This window comes from Procambarus clarkii, unplaced genomic scaffold (assembly GCF_040958095.1).
Source record: "Procambarus clarkii isolate CNS0578487 unplaced genomic scaffold, FALCON_Pclarkii_2.0 HiC_scaffold_107, whole genome shotgun sequence".
In the NCBI taxonomy this organism is placed as follows: domain Eukaryota; kingdom Metazoa; phylum Arthropoda; class Malacostraca; order Decapoda; family Cambaridae; genus Procambarus; species Procambarus clarkii.
In genome coordinates, this window is record NW_027189140.1 from 345,110 (window position 1) to 362,042 (window position 16,933).

The following is a 16,933-nucleotide window of genomic DNA, read 5'->3' on the forward strand; positions in this document are numbered from 1 at the left end:
GTGTTCTCCAGCTTCCCGCCCTCGGTGTTCTCCAGCTTCCCGCCCTCGGTGTTCTCCAGCTTCCCGCCCTCGGTGTTCTCCAGCTTCCCGCCCTCGGTGTTCTCCAGCTTCCCGCCCTCGGTGTTCTCCAGCTTCATGCCCTCGGTGTGTAGCTTCCCGCCCTCGGTGTTCTCCAGCCTCCCGCCCTCGGTGTTCTCCAGCCTCCCGCCCTCGGTGTTCTCCAGCTTCCCGCCCTCGGTGTTCTCCAGCTTCCCGCCCTCGGTGTTCTCCAGCTTCCCGCCCTCGGTGTTCTCCAGCTTCATGCCCTCGGTGTGTAGCTTCCCGCCCTCGGTGTTCTCCAGCTTCCCGCCCTCGGTGTTCTCCAGCTTCCCGCCCTCGGTGTTCTCCAGCTTCCCGCCCTCGGTGTTCTCCAGCTTCCCGCCCTCGGTGTTCTCCAGCCTCCCGCCCTCGGTGTTCTCCAGCTTCCCGCCCTCGGTGTTCTCCAGCTTCCCGCCCTCGGTGTTCTCCAGTCTCCCGCCCTCGGTGTTCTCCAGCTTCCCGCCCTCGGTGTTCTCCAGCCTCCCGCCCTCGGTGTTCTCCAGCTTCCCGCCCTCGGTGTTCTCCAGCTTCCCGCCCTCGGTGTTCTCCAGCTTCCCGCCCTCGGTGTTCTCCAGCCTCCCGCCCTCGGTGTTCTCCAGCTTCCCGCCCTCGGTGTTCTCCAGCCTCCCGCCCTCGGTGTTCTCCAGCTTCCCGCCCTCGGTGTTCTCCAGCTTCCCGCCCTCGGTGTTCTCCAGCTTCCCGCCCTCGGTGTTCTCCAGCCTCCCGCCCTCGGTGTTCTCCAGCTTCCCGCCCTCGGTGTTCTCCAGCCTCCCGCCCTCGGTGTTCTCCAGCTTCCCGCCCTCGGTGTTCTCCAGCTTCCCGCCCTCGGTGTTCTCCAGCTTCCCGCCCTCGGTGTTCTCCAGCCTCCTCAGCGATGGCAACAGTTTCTGTGTCTAAGGTATAAACCAGCTTCGTATTTCTAATACACTTGTATACCAGAAATATTGAATTAGTTCGCTGACAAATGAAGTGTTGTTGTGGCCAGTACAGGTGAAGTATTATTATTAGTAGTAATGGTAATGTCTTCTCACAGATATAGTAACATAGGATACAAACCCACACTTGTTTATGTGTGAAATTTATGCAAGGAATTTACACCAAGTCTTTCGCAGTCTGAGTGTGTGGTTAGGTCTTGTCAAGGTCTGAGTGTGTGGTTAGGTCTTGTCAAGGTCTGAGTGTGTGGTTAGGTCTTGTCAAGGTCTGAGTGTGTGGTTAGGTCTTGTCAAGGTCTGAGTGTGTGGTTAGGTCTTGTCAAGGTCTGAGTGTGTAGTTAGGTCTTGTCAAGGTCTGAGTGTGTGGTTAGGTCTTGTCAAGGTCTGAGTGTGTAGTTAGGTCTTGTCAAGGTCTGAGTGTGTAGTTAGGTCTTGTCAAGGTCTGAGTGTGTGGTTAGGTCTTGTCAAGGTCTGAGTGTGTAGTTAGGTCTTGTCAAGGTCTGAGTGTGTGGTTAGGTCTTGTCAAGGTCTGAGTGTGTAGTTAGGTCTTGTCAAGGTCTGAGTGTGTAGTTAGGTCTTGTCAAGGTCTGAGTGTGTGGTTAGGTCTTGTCAAGGTCTGAGTGTGTGGTTAGGTCTTGTCAAGGTCTGAGTGTGTGGTTAGGTCTTGTCAAGGTCTGAGTGTGTGGTTAGGTCTTGTCAAGGTCTGAGTGTGTGGTTAGGTCTTGTCAAGGTCTGAGTGTGTGGTTAGGTCTTGTCAAGGTCTGAGTGTGTAGTTAGGTCTTGTCAAGGCCTGAGTGTGTGGTTAGGTCTTGTCAAGGTCTGAGTGTGTGGTTAGGTCTTGTCAAGGTCTGAGTGTGTGGTTAGGTCTTGTCAAGGTCTGAGTGTGTAGTTAGGTCTTGTCAAGGTCTGAGTGTGTGGTTAGGTCTTGTCAAGGTCTGAGTGTGTGGTTAGGTCTTGTCAAGGTCTGAGTGTGTGGTTAGGTCTTGTCAAGGTCTGAGTGTGTGGTTAGGTCTTGTCAAGGTCTGAGTGTGTAGTTAGGTCTTGTCAAGGTCTGAGTGTGTGGTTAGGTCTTGTCAAGGTCTGAGTGTGTAGTTAGGTCTTGTCAAGGTCTGAGTGTGTGGTTAGGTCTTGTCAAGGTCTGAGTGTGTAGTTAGGTCTTGTCAAGGTCTGAGTGTGTGGTTAGGTCTTGTCAAGGTCTGTGTGGTTAGGTCTTGTCAAGGTCTGAGTGTGTAGTTAGGTCTTGTCAAGGTCTGAGTGTGTGGTTAGGTCTTGTCAAGGTCTGAGTGTGTGGTTAGGTCTTGTCAAGGTCTGAGTGTGTGGTTAGGTCTTGTCAAGGTCTGAGTGTGTGGTTAGGTCTTGTCAAGGTCTGAGTGTGTGATTAGGACAAGACTTGCTCCTCAACGTCTAATGTGGCTCCTATCCTGGGCCCAGTCCTCTTATCCTTCTTGATGTTCAAGAAGGTCCAGTCCTCTTATCCTTCTTGATGGTCAAGAAGGTCCAGTCCTCTTATCCTTCTTGATGGTCAAGAAGGTCCAGTCCTCTTATCCTTCTTGATGGTCAAGAAGGTCCAGTCCTCTTATCCTTCTTGATGGTCAAGAAGGTCCAGTCCTCTTATCCTTCTTGATGGTCAAGAAGGCCCAGTCCTCTTATCCTTCTTGACGGTCAAGAAGGTCCAGTCCTCTTATCCTTCTTGATGGTCAAGAAGGTCCAGTCCTCTTATCCTTCTTGATGGTCAAGAAGGTCCAGTCCTCTTATCCTTCTTGACGGTCAAGAAGGTCCAGTCCTCTTATCCTTCTTGATGGTCAAGAAGGTCCAGTCCTCTTATCCTTCTTGATGGTCAAGAAGGTCCAGCCCTCTTATCCTTCTTGACCATCAAGAAGGATAAGAGGACTGGGTCCAGGATAGGAGCCACATTAGACGTTTAGGAGCAAGTCTTGTCCTAACCACACACTCAGACCTTGACAAGACCTAACCACACACTCAGACCTTGACAAGACCTAACCACACACTCAGACCTTGACAAGACCTAACTACACACTCAGACCTTGACAAGACCTAACTACACACTCAGACCTTGACAAGACCTAACTACACACTCAGACCTTGACAAGACCTAACCACACACTCAGACCTTGACAAGACCTAACTACACACTCAGACCTTGACAAGACCTAACTACACACTCAGACCTTGACAAGACCTAACCACACACTCAGACTGCGAAAGACTTGGTGTAAATTCCTTACATAAATTTCACACATAAACAAGTGTGGGTTTGTATCCTATGTTACTATATCTGAGAAGACATTACCATTACTAATAATAATAATGTAATTTATGTTAACACTTGTCACTTGGACTGCAACAAATCAATTTATTAATTATGTTAATATTTGTCACCTGGACTGCAATAATAAATAATCACGTACAACACTTGACGGTAACACACAAGTACAGTACAACACTATAATGTACACACAACACAATAATCAATAACTGCAAAAATAATTCACAGGTGTTAACTACACACAACACTCAGTGACTTGTTCATCCACTGGTATCTGGAAAGAATATAAAATGCACTGTATCACACAGATACTGAAATACTCAATAATGAAATAATGATATACTGTAATAATATAATATCAATACCAACACCGTACAACTCAAATGCACAAAAATATAAGATATATTAACTGTGTGGAGTGTGTATAACACTTACACCAATGACAGTGAACGGATACAGTATCACGCAGACTGCTGTACTGACATTTGTCCCGTTGCTTCTTCGACCAATCTACCTCTCACCTGTATTGGGTGATAACAATGCGGCTCGGATGGCTGATCCAAGACCAACACAAGAGAAAACACTTTAGGAACAAGAAAAATGTTTGTGCTCACTTTAGGGCCAGCCTGTCACTCACACCTTGCATACACACAATGTTGGACTGTAGATGCTCAGATATAATACTCCAGCAATTACTGCACGTGATGACATGCGAGTAACACAGTCGACACAGGGTGGCAGGTACAACTGGATCAACAGGTGTTCCGTGGCCGAGCGTGGCGCGACGAGCAAGCTGGGGTAGCGGTGGCGGCAGCTACACACAGGGTGGGCTCACGTGGTAGGGTGGCATGGCTTGGTGAGAAAAAGGCCACAAATCGCTCTGAAAATAAAGTTATCTTGAGGTTATCTTGAGATGATTTCGGGGCTTTTTAGTGTCCCCGCGGCCCGGTCCTCGACCAGGCCTCCACCCCCAGGAAGCAGCCCGTGACAGCTGACTAACACCCAGGTACCTATTTTACTGCTAGGTAACAGGGGCATAGGGTGAAAGAAACTCTGCCCATTGTTTCTCGCCGGCGCCCGGGATCGAACCCGGGACCACAGGATCACAGTCCAGCGTGCTGTCCGCTCGGCCGACCGGCTCCCTTATCTCTCTCCGAAAAATTAATGGTAGCAGTGGGGAATCAATGTACAGTACTTCACTGATAACCCGGTCTCATTAATTTTAATATGAAGATGTTCACGATGATCACTGATATAACACTGGCAAGTCTCGCTGCTTCTTGCTGTGATCACGTGGTGACACAATCTCTCTCTTTTCTCAAGTAACTTAACCGGATTCTGCAGCGAATTGCACTAAGTGAAATTAGGCAGGTGACGAGATAATGTAATAATGTCATAAGGTGGGAATCTAGGCTACTGGCCAGTAGCATAGATCCTCACATCTGTGTGTAACGAAAGATGTCGACAGAATGCCGAGGCCAGGGCCTGCTTGGCATTATAATGCTCTCCTTACCTTCTGTGCCATTATATGAAATTGACCAATGAGGCATTAGGCACTGAGGTCTAAACCAATCAGGACTGTTCCCTCCAAGTGGAGAGAGGCTGTAACGTCACAACTACATTATGGCCGAGGCCTAGTGTTTTTCTTGATGGTTGACTTCCCTCTACCTTTCTGACAGCAAGCTTGAGAATGTTCCTCCTCACTCCATTTCTTGACACTGGCTCCCTGGAGTCAACAAGTTGATATCACATAACAACCAGATAAAACTCCTTCCCTTCCCTGATATCCTTAAAAAAATACCTTCCTGATATCCCTAAAAAAAGCAAGAGTAATGCCAGTTCATAGAGGAGGCAGTCCGGCAGACATAAACAATTACAGACCATTATCAAATCTACCCATACAGTATTATCAAAAATATTTGAAAAAATTATTTACAAACAGCTCTAATCCTACCTCATAAAATTCAACATACTAAGCCCTCTGTTAGTTTGGCTTCTGCTCACAAAAAGAGTACCAACTATGCAATTATTAGTCTACTTGATATAATCTACACAGTCATTGACAAAAATGATTTCCCAATTGGACTCCTCATTGACCAGAGTCATGGCCTTTGATACTGTTAACTATAACTATCTCTTACTTGAACTTCACAATTATGGAATCCGAGGTCTTGCCCTGAACTATATTCGATCCTATCTTAGTGACAGACATCAATATGCAGCCATCAATGATATAACCTCCCCCACTCTACCATTAACTGTAGGGGTGCCACAGGGTAGCATCCTAGGACCTCTCCTATTTCTTATATACATCATTGATCTGCCTAATGTCTCTTAACATTCTTACACCTATATTATTTGCTGATGATACTACCTTCATCTACTTAGACCCCAACCCACACACACTAAATAATCTTGTAAATAACAAATTAAAAAAAGTCCACTCGTGGATGTCAACCAACAATTGCACACTAAACATAGAAAAGACCTACTACATTTTATTTGGAAGTAAATCAACAAATGTAATTCAGCTTCGGATAGACAACGTTAACATCAGCAATACTAATGATGGAAAGTTCCTTGGCTTATACATACACAAGAGACAACTTCAGCACACACATAAAACACATAACCAAGAAAGTCTAAAAAATGGTTGGTATACTATTTAAAATCAGATATTATGTTCCAAGCTCTCTTTTCATTATACTACACACTAATCTATCCCTATCTTACTTATGGTATCTGTGCGTGGAACTCAATCACTGCAAACCACCTCAAGCCCATCATCATCCAGCAAAAATCTGCTATCAGAACTATAACAAACTTTGCTTTCAGACAACACACAGCCCCTCTGTTTAAATCCCTAAACATGCTAAACATAAACTCACTCCATACATTCTCTTGTGCCATTTACATATACAAAACCTTGTTCCTAAATGCTAATCTTGATCTGAAACTTTTCCTTGATAGGTGTAATAGAACCCATGATCACCACACCAGAAATAAATATATCTTTGATATTCCCAGAGTCAAACTAAATCTGTGTAAACACACTATGCAAATAAAGGTACCTAGTCTATGGAACTTACTCCTAATGAATTGAAAAGCTGTCCAACCTATGCTTTATTCAAAACTAAAACCAAAAAATACCTAATTTTATCCTTATAGTTTCCTCCCAAGTGCTTTAAACTCTTAAAATTCGCTAAACTCTTGTGCTACCCACTTCCCCACCATATGTGCCTAAGCCATACAACCTCACCATTGTAATCACTGCTCTCATCTTATATCATGGATGTTATATTGAATGCATATATTACTACTATATACAGTACCTATAAATAATCCTCATATTGTACCTGTTGATAATCCACAAATTTTACTATAATGTACCTACTAAACTTTTCAAATTTTCTTACAATGTGCTTGTTAACATTTTTCAATTTTGCTAGAAATTCTTGTGGTCGATCTCGAACCTATTGATGTGACAATGTGTATTGAATTTTGTAACTAGCTCATCAAGATTTTAACTTGCTTAGCTAAATGAATTATGGGGTTCAGTCGCTGAGCCCATTATGTGCCTCTGTAACCCTTTCCACTACCGCCCACAAGATGGATATGGGGGGTGCATAAGCAATGAACTAACTAAACTGCTAGAAATTACGCACTTAAATTTAACGGTTAGATGAAGGATCTGCCCGAAATGTTGTGTGTGTTAGTGGTTTTACAAGAATATAAAAAAATCAATGCTATGTACTCTCATAAACCCAATGTATCTTGTATATATATAAATAAATAAATAAATGTATACTTCTCGCTGTAAATAACAAACAATTAGACACACAATGGCCCCTTGCACTACCTTGGCCTCCTGATGAGCTGAGCTCTCCATAGATACGCAACAAAGTATACTTAAGTCTTGCATTAACAAAACTTGACCTTGTGCACACACACTGTGCACTTGAGAATTCAACTGTTACCGTGCACTCACTTTGCACATATTAAGACAGCTGGCAAAATCCATTCTCTCACAATGCATAAAGCCACTAATATGCACAGCATTTCAGGCATGATGTGAAGAAAATCAACTTAAAAACTAAGACTTAAAACTAATTGAGATCAAAAGCAAATGTTAAACTGAAGCAGAGAAAATAAATAAAAAGAATTATAATACTGTAATTACATGATGAGTGAAACAGCAGAAATTGCAACAAAACAGCAGATAGTAATTTTAACAAAATATACAGAATGACTACAATTTTCTTAAGGTTTTACATAGCAGATATCAGCAGTTATACAAGCTAGTCATTAATCATTAATGTTTGATAATGACAAAACATAGATTGATGTTTAGGAGGTAAGGTTGGCTACATGGAGTTTATTAGGTAGTACTGGTACTTAGTTTCTCTCTTAAACTGGTTGAGAGAGGGACAGTCTTTGATGTGATTGGGAAGGTCATTCCACATTCTGGGACCCTTGATTTGCAAAGCATTTCTAGTTTGGTTAAGTCACACTCTTGGAATCTCAAATGGATATTTGTTTCTAGTGTGGTGCCCATGAGTTCTCTTACAACGCTCCAGGAAGCGTTTAAGGTCAGGATTAGCATTGCAGTTCAGTTTTATATATATATACATGTATGTAGAGAACACTTAAGAGGATGTGCAGTGACTTAAATCTTTGAATATGGTAGATATTAAGTAAGGGGGCTAAGTGCTGCTTGGGAACAGGGTTTGTTATTGTTCTAATAGCTGATTTGGGTTGAGTAATTAGAGGTGGTAGATGATTTTGGGTAGTAGAACCCCAGGCACAGATACTATGTGAGGTAAGGATAGATGAGAGTAATAAAAGATTTACAGAACTGGGTGAAGTATATAGTATCTTATTTTAGAAAGAATGCCAAATGTTTTATAATTTTTGTAGTTATATTTTGAATGTGTCCCTGGAAATTCAGCTTGTTATCAATGAGAACTCCAAGGAAGTTACCATTTACAGTACTTTGTTACTAATTTTGGTATTGTTAATTCTTATGTTAATTTGATCAGTGGCTTTATTACCAAACAAATATAGGTTTTATCAATGTTAAGGGTGAGTTTGTTAGTTAGCTAAAGATGGAATTAATTCAGTAAAGTATTCACTGGCCTCGTAGCCTGGTGGATAGCGCGCAGGACTCGTGATTCTGTGGCGCGGGTTCGATTCCCGCACGAGGCAGAAACAAATGGGCAAAGTTTCTTTCACCCTGAATGCCCCTGTTACCTAGCAGTAAATAGGTACCTGGGTATTAGTCAGCTGTCACGGGCTGCTTTCTGGGGGTGGAGGCCTGGTCGAGGACCGGGCCGCGGGACACTAAAAAAAAAAACGAAATCATCTCAAGATAACCTCTCAAGAAGAACTATAATTATCTAAGTGTAGTTACAGGATGAGAGCTACGCTCGTGGTGTCAAACACCTAGGGAAGAGGTCCCTGAATGCTTGCAGCTTGAATTGAAGAGAAGCCAATCCAACACAGCAAAACTGGATACAAAACATGCACATAAATGAACAAATCCACAAGGGCCGTGACGAGGGTTTGAACCTACATCCGAGAGGACGTAGGTTCGAACGCCTCGTCACGGCCCTTGTGGATTTGTTCATTTGATGCATCAAGCTATTGTGATTTCTGTGTGTAATGCTCATAAAGCAAATACCAAAATAATAGAACTAAACACAAGCAAATAGTCCCACTGGATGAAGTCCAAGATGATGGCCGGCACTCGACTAAAAGCAGTAGGGCTCACTGCAACTGACAGACCCATAGTACTACAGGCAGTTGACACCTCCACATGAGCAACAGAACTGAGTCAGTAAGGCTGGCTATGGCTGCCTGGTCATGGCTATTAGTACAAACTGTATAGGGTTTCAGCCTGGTATGAGTGAGCCAATTGTTTCATTAGAATTGTTTGCAGAGTTGTCTGGCAGTTTCGATGTTTTGTTTGATACTTAATTGGTGGCAGATTGGCATTCACTCCCAGCACCTCTGTGAGGGTGCCAGGTTCTGACTCTGGTTCCTGGTAGAACAAACACAACTGTGACTGATGTGACCCATTGGAATGGAGCAATGTCAGTGAGATATAGCTTCAGGGAGCCACCAAGGGGCTCCCCTAGAAAATATAGTATGAGTATATTTTAATGATATTCATGTTTATACAATTTGACTCAGTGAAGATTATCATATGTGATTTCTAGGTTGAGTAAGTTTGGCTTGGCATTTGGTATAGTGTTAGATTTTTGTTCTTTGCAGGGTGTGTTTTCCTTTAAGAGAAGTAAAGGCAATAAGAGAAAAGTGTGCGGTATCTCATCACTGGACTACTGGAGTGAAGTGGAAGATGAGGACATTAAAGAAGTTAATTACAAGAATTATGTAAAGTGCTGGCAAATGGTCACCAATATTCTCAACGTAAGTATACAAAAAATATAAAAATTAAGGAAACTGCAGAAGGCCCATTAGTCCATGTGAGGACCAATGGGCCTCAATGACCCAGTGGGTCATTCTTTCCTATTTCATCTCCAACCAAACTCATATATACATGTCTCGCCTTCATCTGAAGCAATCCAGCAATCCCACATCTATTATGCTACCCAATCATGTGCTACATAAGTCAACAACACTGTTCCCAAACCATTATTTTCACAGGTCTCTCTTGCATCTAAATGGATCCAACTTGTATCCATTGCTTATGGTGATATTATGGTTATTCTGTGGTGATATATTTAACACCTTATTATTACCTACTCTATTATACCTTTTTGTCCATCTGTATAGTACTTCAATCATGTCATCCATTCACCTTTTTTGAGAATGTAGATTAAACTTTTTAAATCCCTCTTCATATGGGAGGTTTATAATTCTTGGGATTAACTTTGTCATTTTTCTCTGTACCTGTTCAGATGAATTGTCCATTTTCTGGAGGGTCGAACAGAGGCTTCCTGTTGCTAGCTGCATGGAGATAACTCCTTACTATTAAATGACATCATCACATCAGCTCTTGCAAGTCATGAGGGAGCCTACCAGGGACTGAGGGGCCAAAACCTGACCCTTCCTTCCCCATTAGAGAGGCACAGAGCAAGGGATGCACGATCACTGTCACTAGGTTACTACTGCCCACCAGGAAGCAGGAGGGCTGCTGCTGCTTGTGGTTTGTGCCAGCCATTTTACCCCTTTGGTAGGGCAGTGGAGGGATGGCTTGCCCTATTTGTCAACTGGTCCCAGGGTTTGTGCGCTTTTTGGGTCATCTTGTGTGGCCTGCGGTGGAGTTAGTCGGTCCCTTCCATATTCTTGGAGCTAGGCAGGCAAAGGTCTCTTCCCTTTGCCTGTGTTGGGTCATTTCAGAGTGGGTTGCTTCCGTTGTGGTCGAAACGATCACATCTCGGCAGTGGGTGTCTTGTCTCTTCCTGGTTCTAAAATGGGTCTTGGCAGAGCTTTGGTTCATCCTTAATCTCTCAAGCTTGAACTTCTTCATCCCCCTCTCCTCGTTCCAGATGACCACTTTGGCCCAGGTTCGTCTTGCCTCGCCTTAGATGCAGGCTCCTGAATTATATTTCTAGACCCCCGGGATGTGTACTGGCATGTCCCTATTCACCCCAGGTTCGGGTATTGGTTAGGTTCAATAGTGGGACATCAGACTTACCGCTCTCGAGCTCTTCCTTTCAGCTTGAATTTGGCTCCTTAGGGTTTTATCAGGTTGGCTCTGGTTATGGTGACTTGTCTTTGTTGGACGTTCATGTTCTGGCTTACCTTGATGACTGGCTAGGGTGGGACCCCCCAGTCAGTCTGCATGTCTGCTAGCCAGGGATCTAGTTCTTTCCTGGTTTGCCAGATTTGAGTTCCTGGTGAACTTTTGGAAGTTCCAGTTGGTTCTGTCCCAGGTTTTGAGTTAGTTGGGCCTTGTGTTGGATTCTTGGTCCTCGTCACTTTCCCTTTCTCTGGCAGCTTTGCTTCGGCTCCTGACCACTGCCTGCTTGTGTTGGAGCAGCCCTGGGTGACTGTGCTTACCAGGCTGGTGAGCGTCAGGGTCATTGGTCACCACCTTTTCGTCGACCGCACAGAACATTGTGGGAGTTTGTGGACATGTGTTGTGTCCTGAGGAAGATTCATATTCCTCCAGGTTCTGTGTTCTGGCTCAGTTCAGACTGTTTCCCAGTGGTTCATTGTCTGAATCTGGAGAGGAGTTCTCTTTAGTCCATTATTCTTTGGAGTTGGATGCTGCAAGTACTGTATGAGCTCGATTATCCGGACTATATGGGAAGGACCCCCATCCGGGTTAAGCCTGACACCTGGATTAGCTGACTTTTTACCGGAGAAGTTCAAAAGTGAACATATTAAAAAAAATTGTTCCACAAAAACATAATTTGAATTGCCACACACAGACTATAATTATGAAATACTCAAGTGCAGTACTGCAATTAATTTCAAACAGAAACTTCAGCTTACCTTGTTGTAGTTCTTCTTGATTGATGCTACACATCTTGAAGATAAGAATTCTTGGGCTTACTTGTGAGGCCTCACTGGTTGAAGGTCCTTGGCTTGCTTGTGAGGCCTCACTGGTTGAAGGTCTTTGGCTTGCTTGTGAGGCCTCACTGGTTGAAGGTCCTTGGCTTGCTTGTGAGGCCTCACTGGTTGAAGGTCCATGGCTTGCTTGTGAGGCCTCACTGGTTGAAGGTCCATGGCTTGCTTGTGAGGCCTCACTGGTTGAAGGTCCTTGGCTTGCTTGTGAGGCCTCACTGGTTGAAGGTCCATGGCTTGCTTGTGAGGCCTCACTGGTTGAAGGTCCATGGCTTGCTTGTGAGGCCTCACTGGTTGAAGGTCCTTGGCTTGCTTGTGAGGCCTCACTGGTTGAAGGTCCATGGCTTGCTTGTGAGGCCTCACTGGTTGAAGGTCCATGGCTTGCTTGTGAGGCCTCACTGGTTGAAGGTCCATGGCTTGTGAGGCCTCACTGGTTGAAGGTCCATGGCTTGCTTGTGAGGCCTCACTGGTTGAAGGTCCATGGCTTGTGAGGCCTCACTGGTTGAAGGTCCATGGCTTGCTTGTGAGGCCTCACTGGTTGAAGGTCCATGGCTTGCTTGTGAGGCCTCACTGGTTGAAGGTCCTTGGCTTGCTTGTGAGGCCTCACTGGTTGAAGGTCCTTGGCTTGCTTGTGAGGCCTCACTGGTTGAAGGTCCATGGCTTGCTTGTGAGGCCTCACTGGTTGAAGGTCCATGGCTTGCTTGTGAGGCCTCACTGGTTGAATGGTTGTTGTATACAATACAGATTATAGGCCCCTCCACATGCCCCTCCACATGCCCCATATTTCCCAGGCAGTCCCTGCCAACTCTCCCCTCTCTCTCTCTCTCTTGATACCCCTTTCCCTGAAACCACCCACCCCAACACTACCAATATCACGTGCCTCGAGCCACAGCCATACAGGATTCATACGGTACGGCCCGATGCCCAGCTTCGTATCCGGAAAAATCTCCGGTTGTCTGGATTTCAGTTCGGATATAAACAAGTAGTAGGTAGAAAGTTATCCGGATTTGATTTAAACTCTCTGCCTGTATACTTGTATCTGGAGAAACCTCTGGTCATCTGGATTCGATGTATAAGAAATGCTATACATTTAAAAAGTTAAACATTTTGTAATTGTATTTACAGTACTGTACAGTACTGTACTACTAAATGCAGAAGAATAGTAATACCTTACCTACCTATCCCTGTGGTTACCTTGTGGTGATTCCAAGGAGCAATGTCCCTACAGCCTGGTCTCTTACCAGGCCTCTTGGTTGGTAGTAGTATAAACCGGGCCAGAAGCCGGCAATTTTCATTTTTTCCCATGCCGGCTTCTGGCCTGTGTATTTTTCGTTACCCCAGTGACCCATGCACAGGCACGTTCAAGGGGATTAAAATGCCGGCTTCTGGCCCCTGGGTTTTACGAACTTTTTTTCCCTATGCCGGCTTCTGGCCCCTGGGTTTTACAAACTTTTTTTCCCATGCCGGCTTCTGGCCCCTGTGTTTTACGAACTTTTTTTCCCATGCCGGCTTCTGTCCCGTGTATTTTTCGTTACCTCAGTGACCCATGCACAGGCACGTTCAAGGGGATTAAAATGCCAACCTGTTCAAGGGGATTAAAATCCAGGCTGTTGGGCACAGTGTGCACCAAGATGTATGAATAATCACAGCCTGGGTAATCAGGTATCTTTTGGAGGTGTTTATCGAGTTCTCTCTCTCTCTCTCTCTCGAACACTGTGAGATGCCAGCCAGTTATGCCCTTTATATGTAGCGGGGGAGTGTCGGGAAGTCTTGGGCCTTTTATATTGGAATGGCCAGGTCCCAAATTTGCACAGTAGAATAACAACATACTGGAGCAAAAGATACAGAAGGGAATGCAGAATAATAGAACCAGTGAAGAGTAGAGGTGCCATAGGCACAATCAGAAAGCACTGTCTGAACATCAGAGGTCCACAGCTGTTCAATACCCTGCCAGCAAGCATTAGAAATATTGCCAGAACAAAGGTGGATGTCTTCAAGAAGCATTTAGATAAGTTCCTGCAAGAAGTGCCGAACCAACTGGGTTGTAGTGGCTGTGGGCCTGCAGGCCACTCCAAGCAACAGCCTGTGTGACCAAGTTATCTCAATCTGAGCCTGGCCCTGGGCATATTTGGGAAGTAGAAGAACTCTTGCAACTCTTTCCAGGTATGATGTTGATACAGTTCTCTCTCAGCATACCTATTGCACCTCTGCTTTTCAATAGGGCTATTTTGCACATCCTGCCATTTCTACTGCTGGAAATAACGTTGTGATATTACAGTGGTACCTCGCATAACGATTGCCCCAAAAGGCGAACATTTTGGGTAACGAACGGCCCGAACGGCGTCAAATCGTTCTGCATGGGGAACGCTCGTTTGAGTAACGTCAACACCACATGGTGGGGTCGCGCTGCTTCTTGCACATTCTTAGACGCCTCCGACGATGCACATAAATTATGTTGTTCTTGTTTAAAGATGCTAATGATGCTGGGATATAAAGGGGTGACTGCTGAGATGTTGCAAAGTATTGATGTTTTTGTAGGAAAAAAGAAATGAAATTTCTGATATACAACAAATGTCAAAAAGGTTCGTTCGGTGTTTGGCAGGTAGGCTGCTCCATTATAACAATCTTTCTTTGTTTCAAATGTGTTCCATTTGTTTTGTATATGTCATTTACGTCTCAATAATGGAGCAGCCTACCTTACATACACTGAACAAACTATTATGACATTTTCCTCTTTTCAAATGTGTTCAATATTTATTTTTCATTTGCCTTATAGCAAAAGGTTCGTTTGGTGGTCAGCAGGTAGGCTTCTCCATGTTTCTTGCATAAAAAATTGTAAATAATAACAAAAAATGAAGAATTTTGAAAACAAGAACAAATGTCAAAAAGGTTCGTTCGGTGGTCTACAGGTAGGCTGCTCCATGTTTCTTAAATAACAAAAATAAAGAAAAATAAAAGAACTGTTGAAACAATTTGAAAAATTGACAAATGCCATAAAGATTCATTCAGTTTTTGTCGGGTAGGCTGCTCCATTATTGAGACGTAAGTGACAAATACAAAACAAATGGAACACATTTGAAACAAAGAAAGATCCTCATAATGGAGCAGCCTACCCAACAAACACTGAACGAACCTTTTGCTATAACGAATATGAAAGACAAGGGCTGCTGGCTGGGTTAGTACTGCGTGAGCAACCATTTGTGGCACACGCGCCTCTGGCTCTCAAACACCTGTCCGACACGATGTTGAAGGATTGCACTCAGTAAAATTCAGACTCTATTGTTTGAAGAACATAAGGGTCATAATATTGGTGAAGCTATGCGCAATAAGGACTTAACACAATGGTCAGATGCAAGTGATACAGTACAGCACCCATGAGGATGATACAGCGAGCGTATCCAGTTGTAGCTCTGAGCCCCACCCTTGCCATCTCCAATTTATATAGATGATACATAGATGAATCATTTTCTGCGTTCAGTGATGATGCATCTGATACAAGTAGTATAGATGAACAGTGTTAGCGGCTTCCATGGTGGTGTTTTCCATAGATATTTTCAAGAATACCTGAATCTCTTCCTGACTGACGGACACTCTTTGAGGCTAGCTGAATCTCTTCCTGTGTGGGACCTTATAAAGCAATCTTTTCAAGACTACCTTACAATATGAGCTTTTCCTACAATCGTTTCAATACTACCTTATACTTTACAAGCATGGCTACATACCACCTACAAGTACTAAAGCCAAGGGTGCACGCGAGTGTGTTATTTGCAAGCACACAGAACGATGAAACAGGAAGCGAAAATCTATCTGTAGCTGGTGCAACGAGAGCAAAGTCGCGCTGTGTACCATGGACTACTTCGTTGACTATTACGCACCTCCAAAGTACTGAGTGTGTAATACAGTGTGTTACTGTGTAAATAGTATGGAAATTGTACATATTGTAATTTTAGTGAATTTTTACCACGTAATATTGTGGCAAACATTTATTGTGGACACATTACTGACACATGTATCACAGTTCCATGGAACATTATGAACATTCTACTGTATACATATTGTAAAGGTCACAAATATGCATCATATACGATAAAAGAAACAAATAAAACTGTATTGGAAATACATAGAAAGAATATTTGAAAATATATTTGTGGCAACACGTGGTGCTTGAATGGCCTGCGCGACCGTGTCTGGGAGCTTCACACACGGGCGACCAGCCCCTGATGACGTCACAGCGCACCTTGTCCACGTCCTCACAGCCAAAGTAAGTGGAATTTGGTAATTATTTTTACATAGACATGTTCAGAGAAGGTAATTTATCATTTTACAAAGAAAAATGATTTTTTGGGAACACTTGATGTCATGCACACTGGGGGAATTTCACAATAAACACAGTGCATCTCAGTGGTTACATGGGGACATTTGTTTTGTATGGCGTCCGTTTCACATGACGAACACAGAACGGATTAAATTCGTTATTCGAGGTACCACTGTATTTCCATGTGCAGATTTGGAACCAGTCCCTATAATATTTTATGGTTGTAAATTATTGTATGTATCTCTCTTCCCTGTGCTCTAGAGAATACAGATTTAAAAATTGTTATTGGTCCCAATAATTTAGATGTTTTATAGAGTGGAAATATAAAATATGAAGATGCGCATTCAGTACACCATATTCTGGTTCACCCACAGTTTGTTCATTAGTTCATCAAGGTACTCAGTTGACCTTGATTCGTTTAAGCAAAGTCACACATTAGTCTTATAGCTCATTCCTGCTTTTCACATTTCCTTTCACAATTATTCTATAAATTCTTGGTATTTGTATCAAACACATTTACTATACCTACCTCAAAATTAATTTTCACATCTTTCATCACACACAACAAATACTGTACAATTAGACTACTTGACCCTTTCAGTTTTTAATTTCTTACGCATACATCTTGAGCTCTGCCCTGCATTTCGTTCATCATCAATTCCAATTCTTGATTCACTGAATGACATACTTATTCCATGGCCCAGTTATTTACTAAGACTAAGGCTTGCTCTTATAATCCTAACTTCATTCTACTTTATTCTGTCCTCATGGCAATTTTATTTTTGA

At 43.6% G+C, this 16,933-nt stretch overlaps 1 protein-coding gene across 1 annotated transcript in view; it reads left to right on the plus strand.

Moving 5' to 3' along the window:
* Nucleotides 1-714: 714 nt before the first annotated feature.
* The window catches only part of LOC138360316 (origin recognition complex subunit 3-like), a 59,531-nt gene continuing 43,312 nt past the window's right edge, over nucleotides 715-16,933 (plus strand). Inside the window, exons 1-2 of the mRNA XM_069320235.1 lie at nucleotides 715-976; nucleotides 9,571-9,726. Of these exons, the coding sequence (XP_069176336.1) occupies nucleotides 953-976; nucleotides 9,571-9,726 (180 nt within the window). The 5' untranslated portion in view covers nucleotides 715-952. The remainder of the gene's footprint in view (nucleotides 977-9,570; nucleotides 9,727-16,933) is intronic.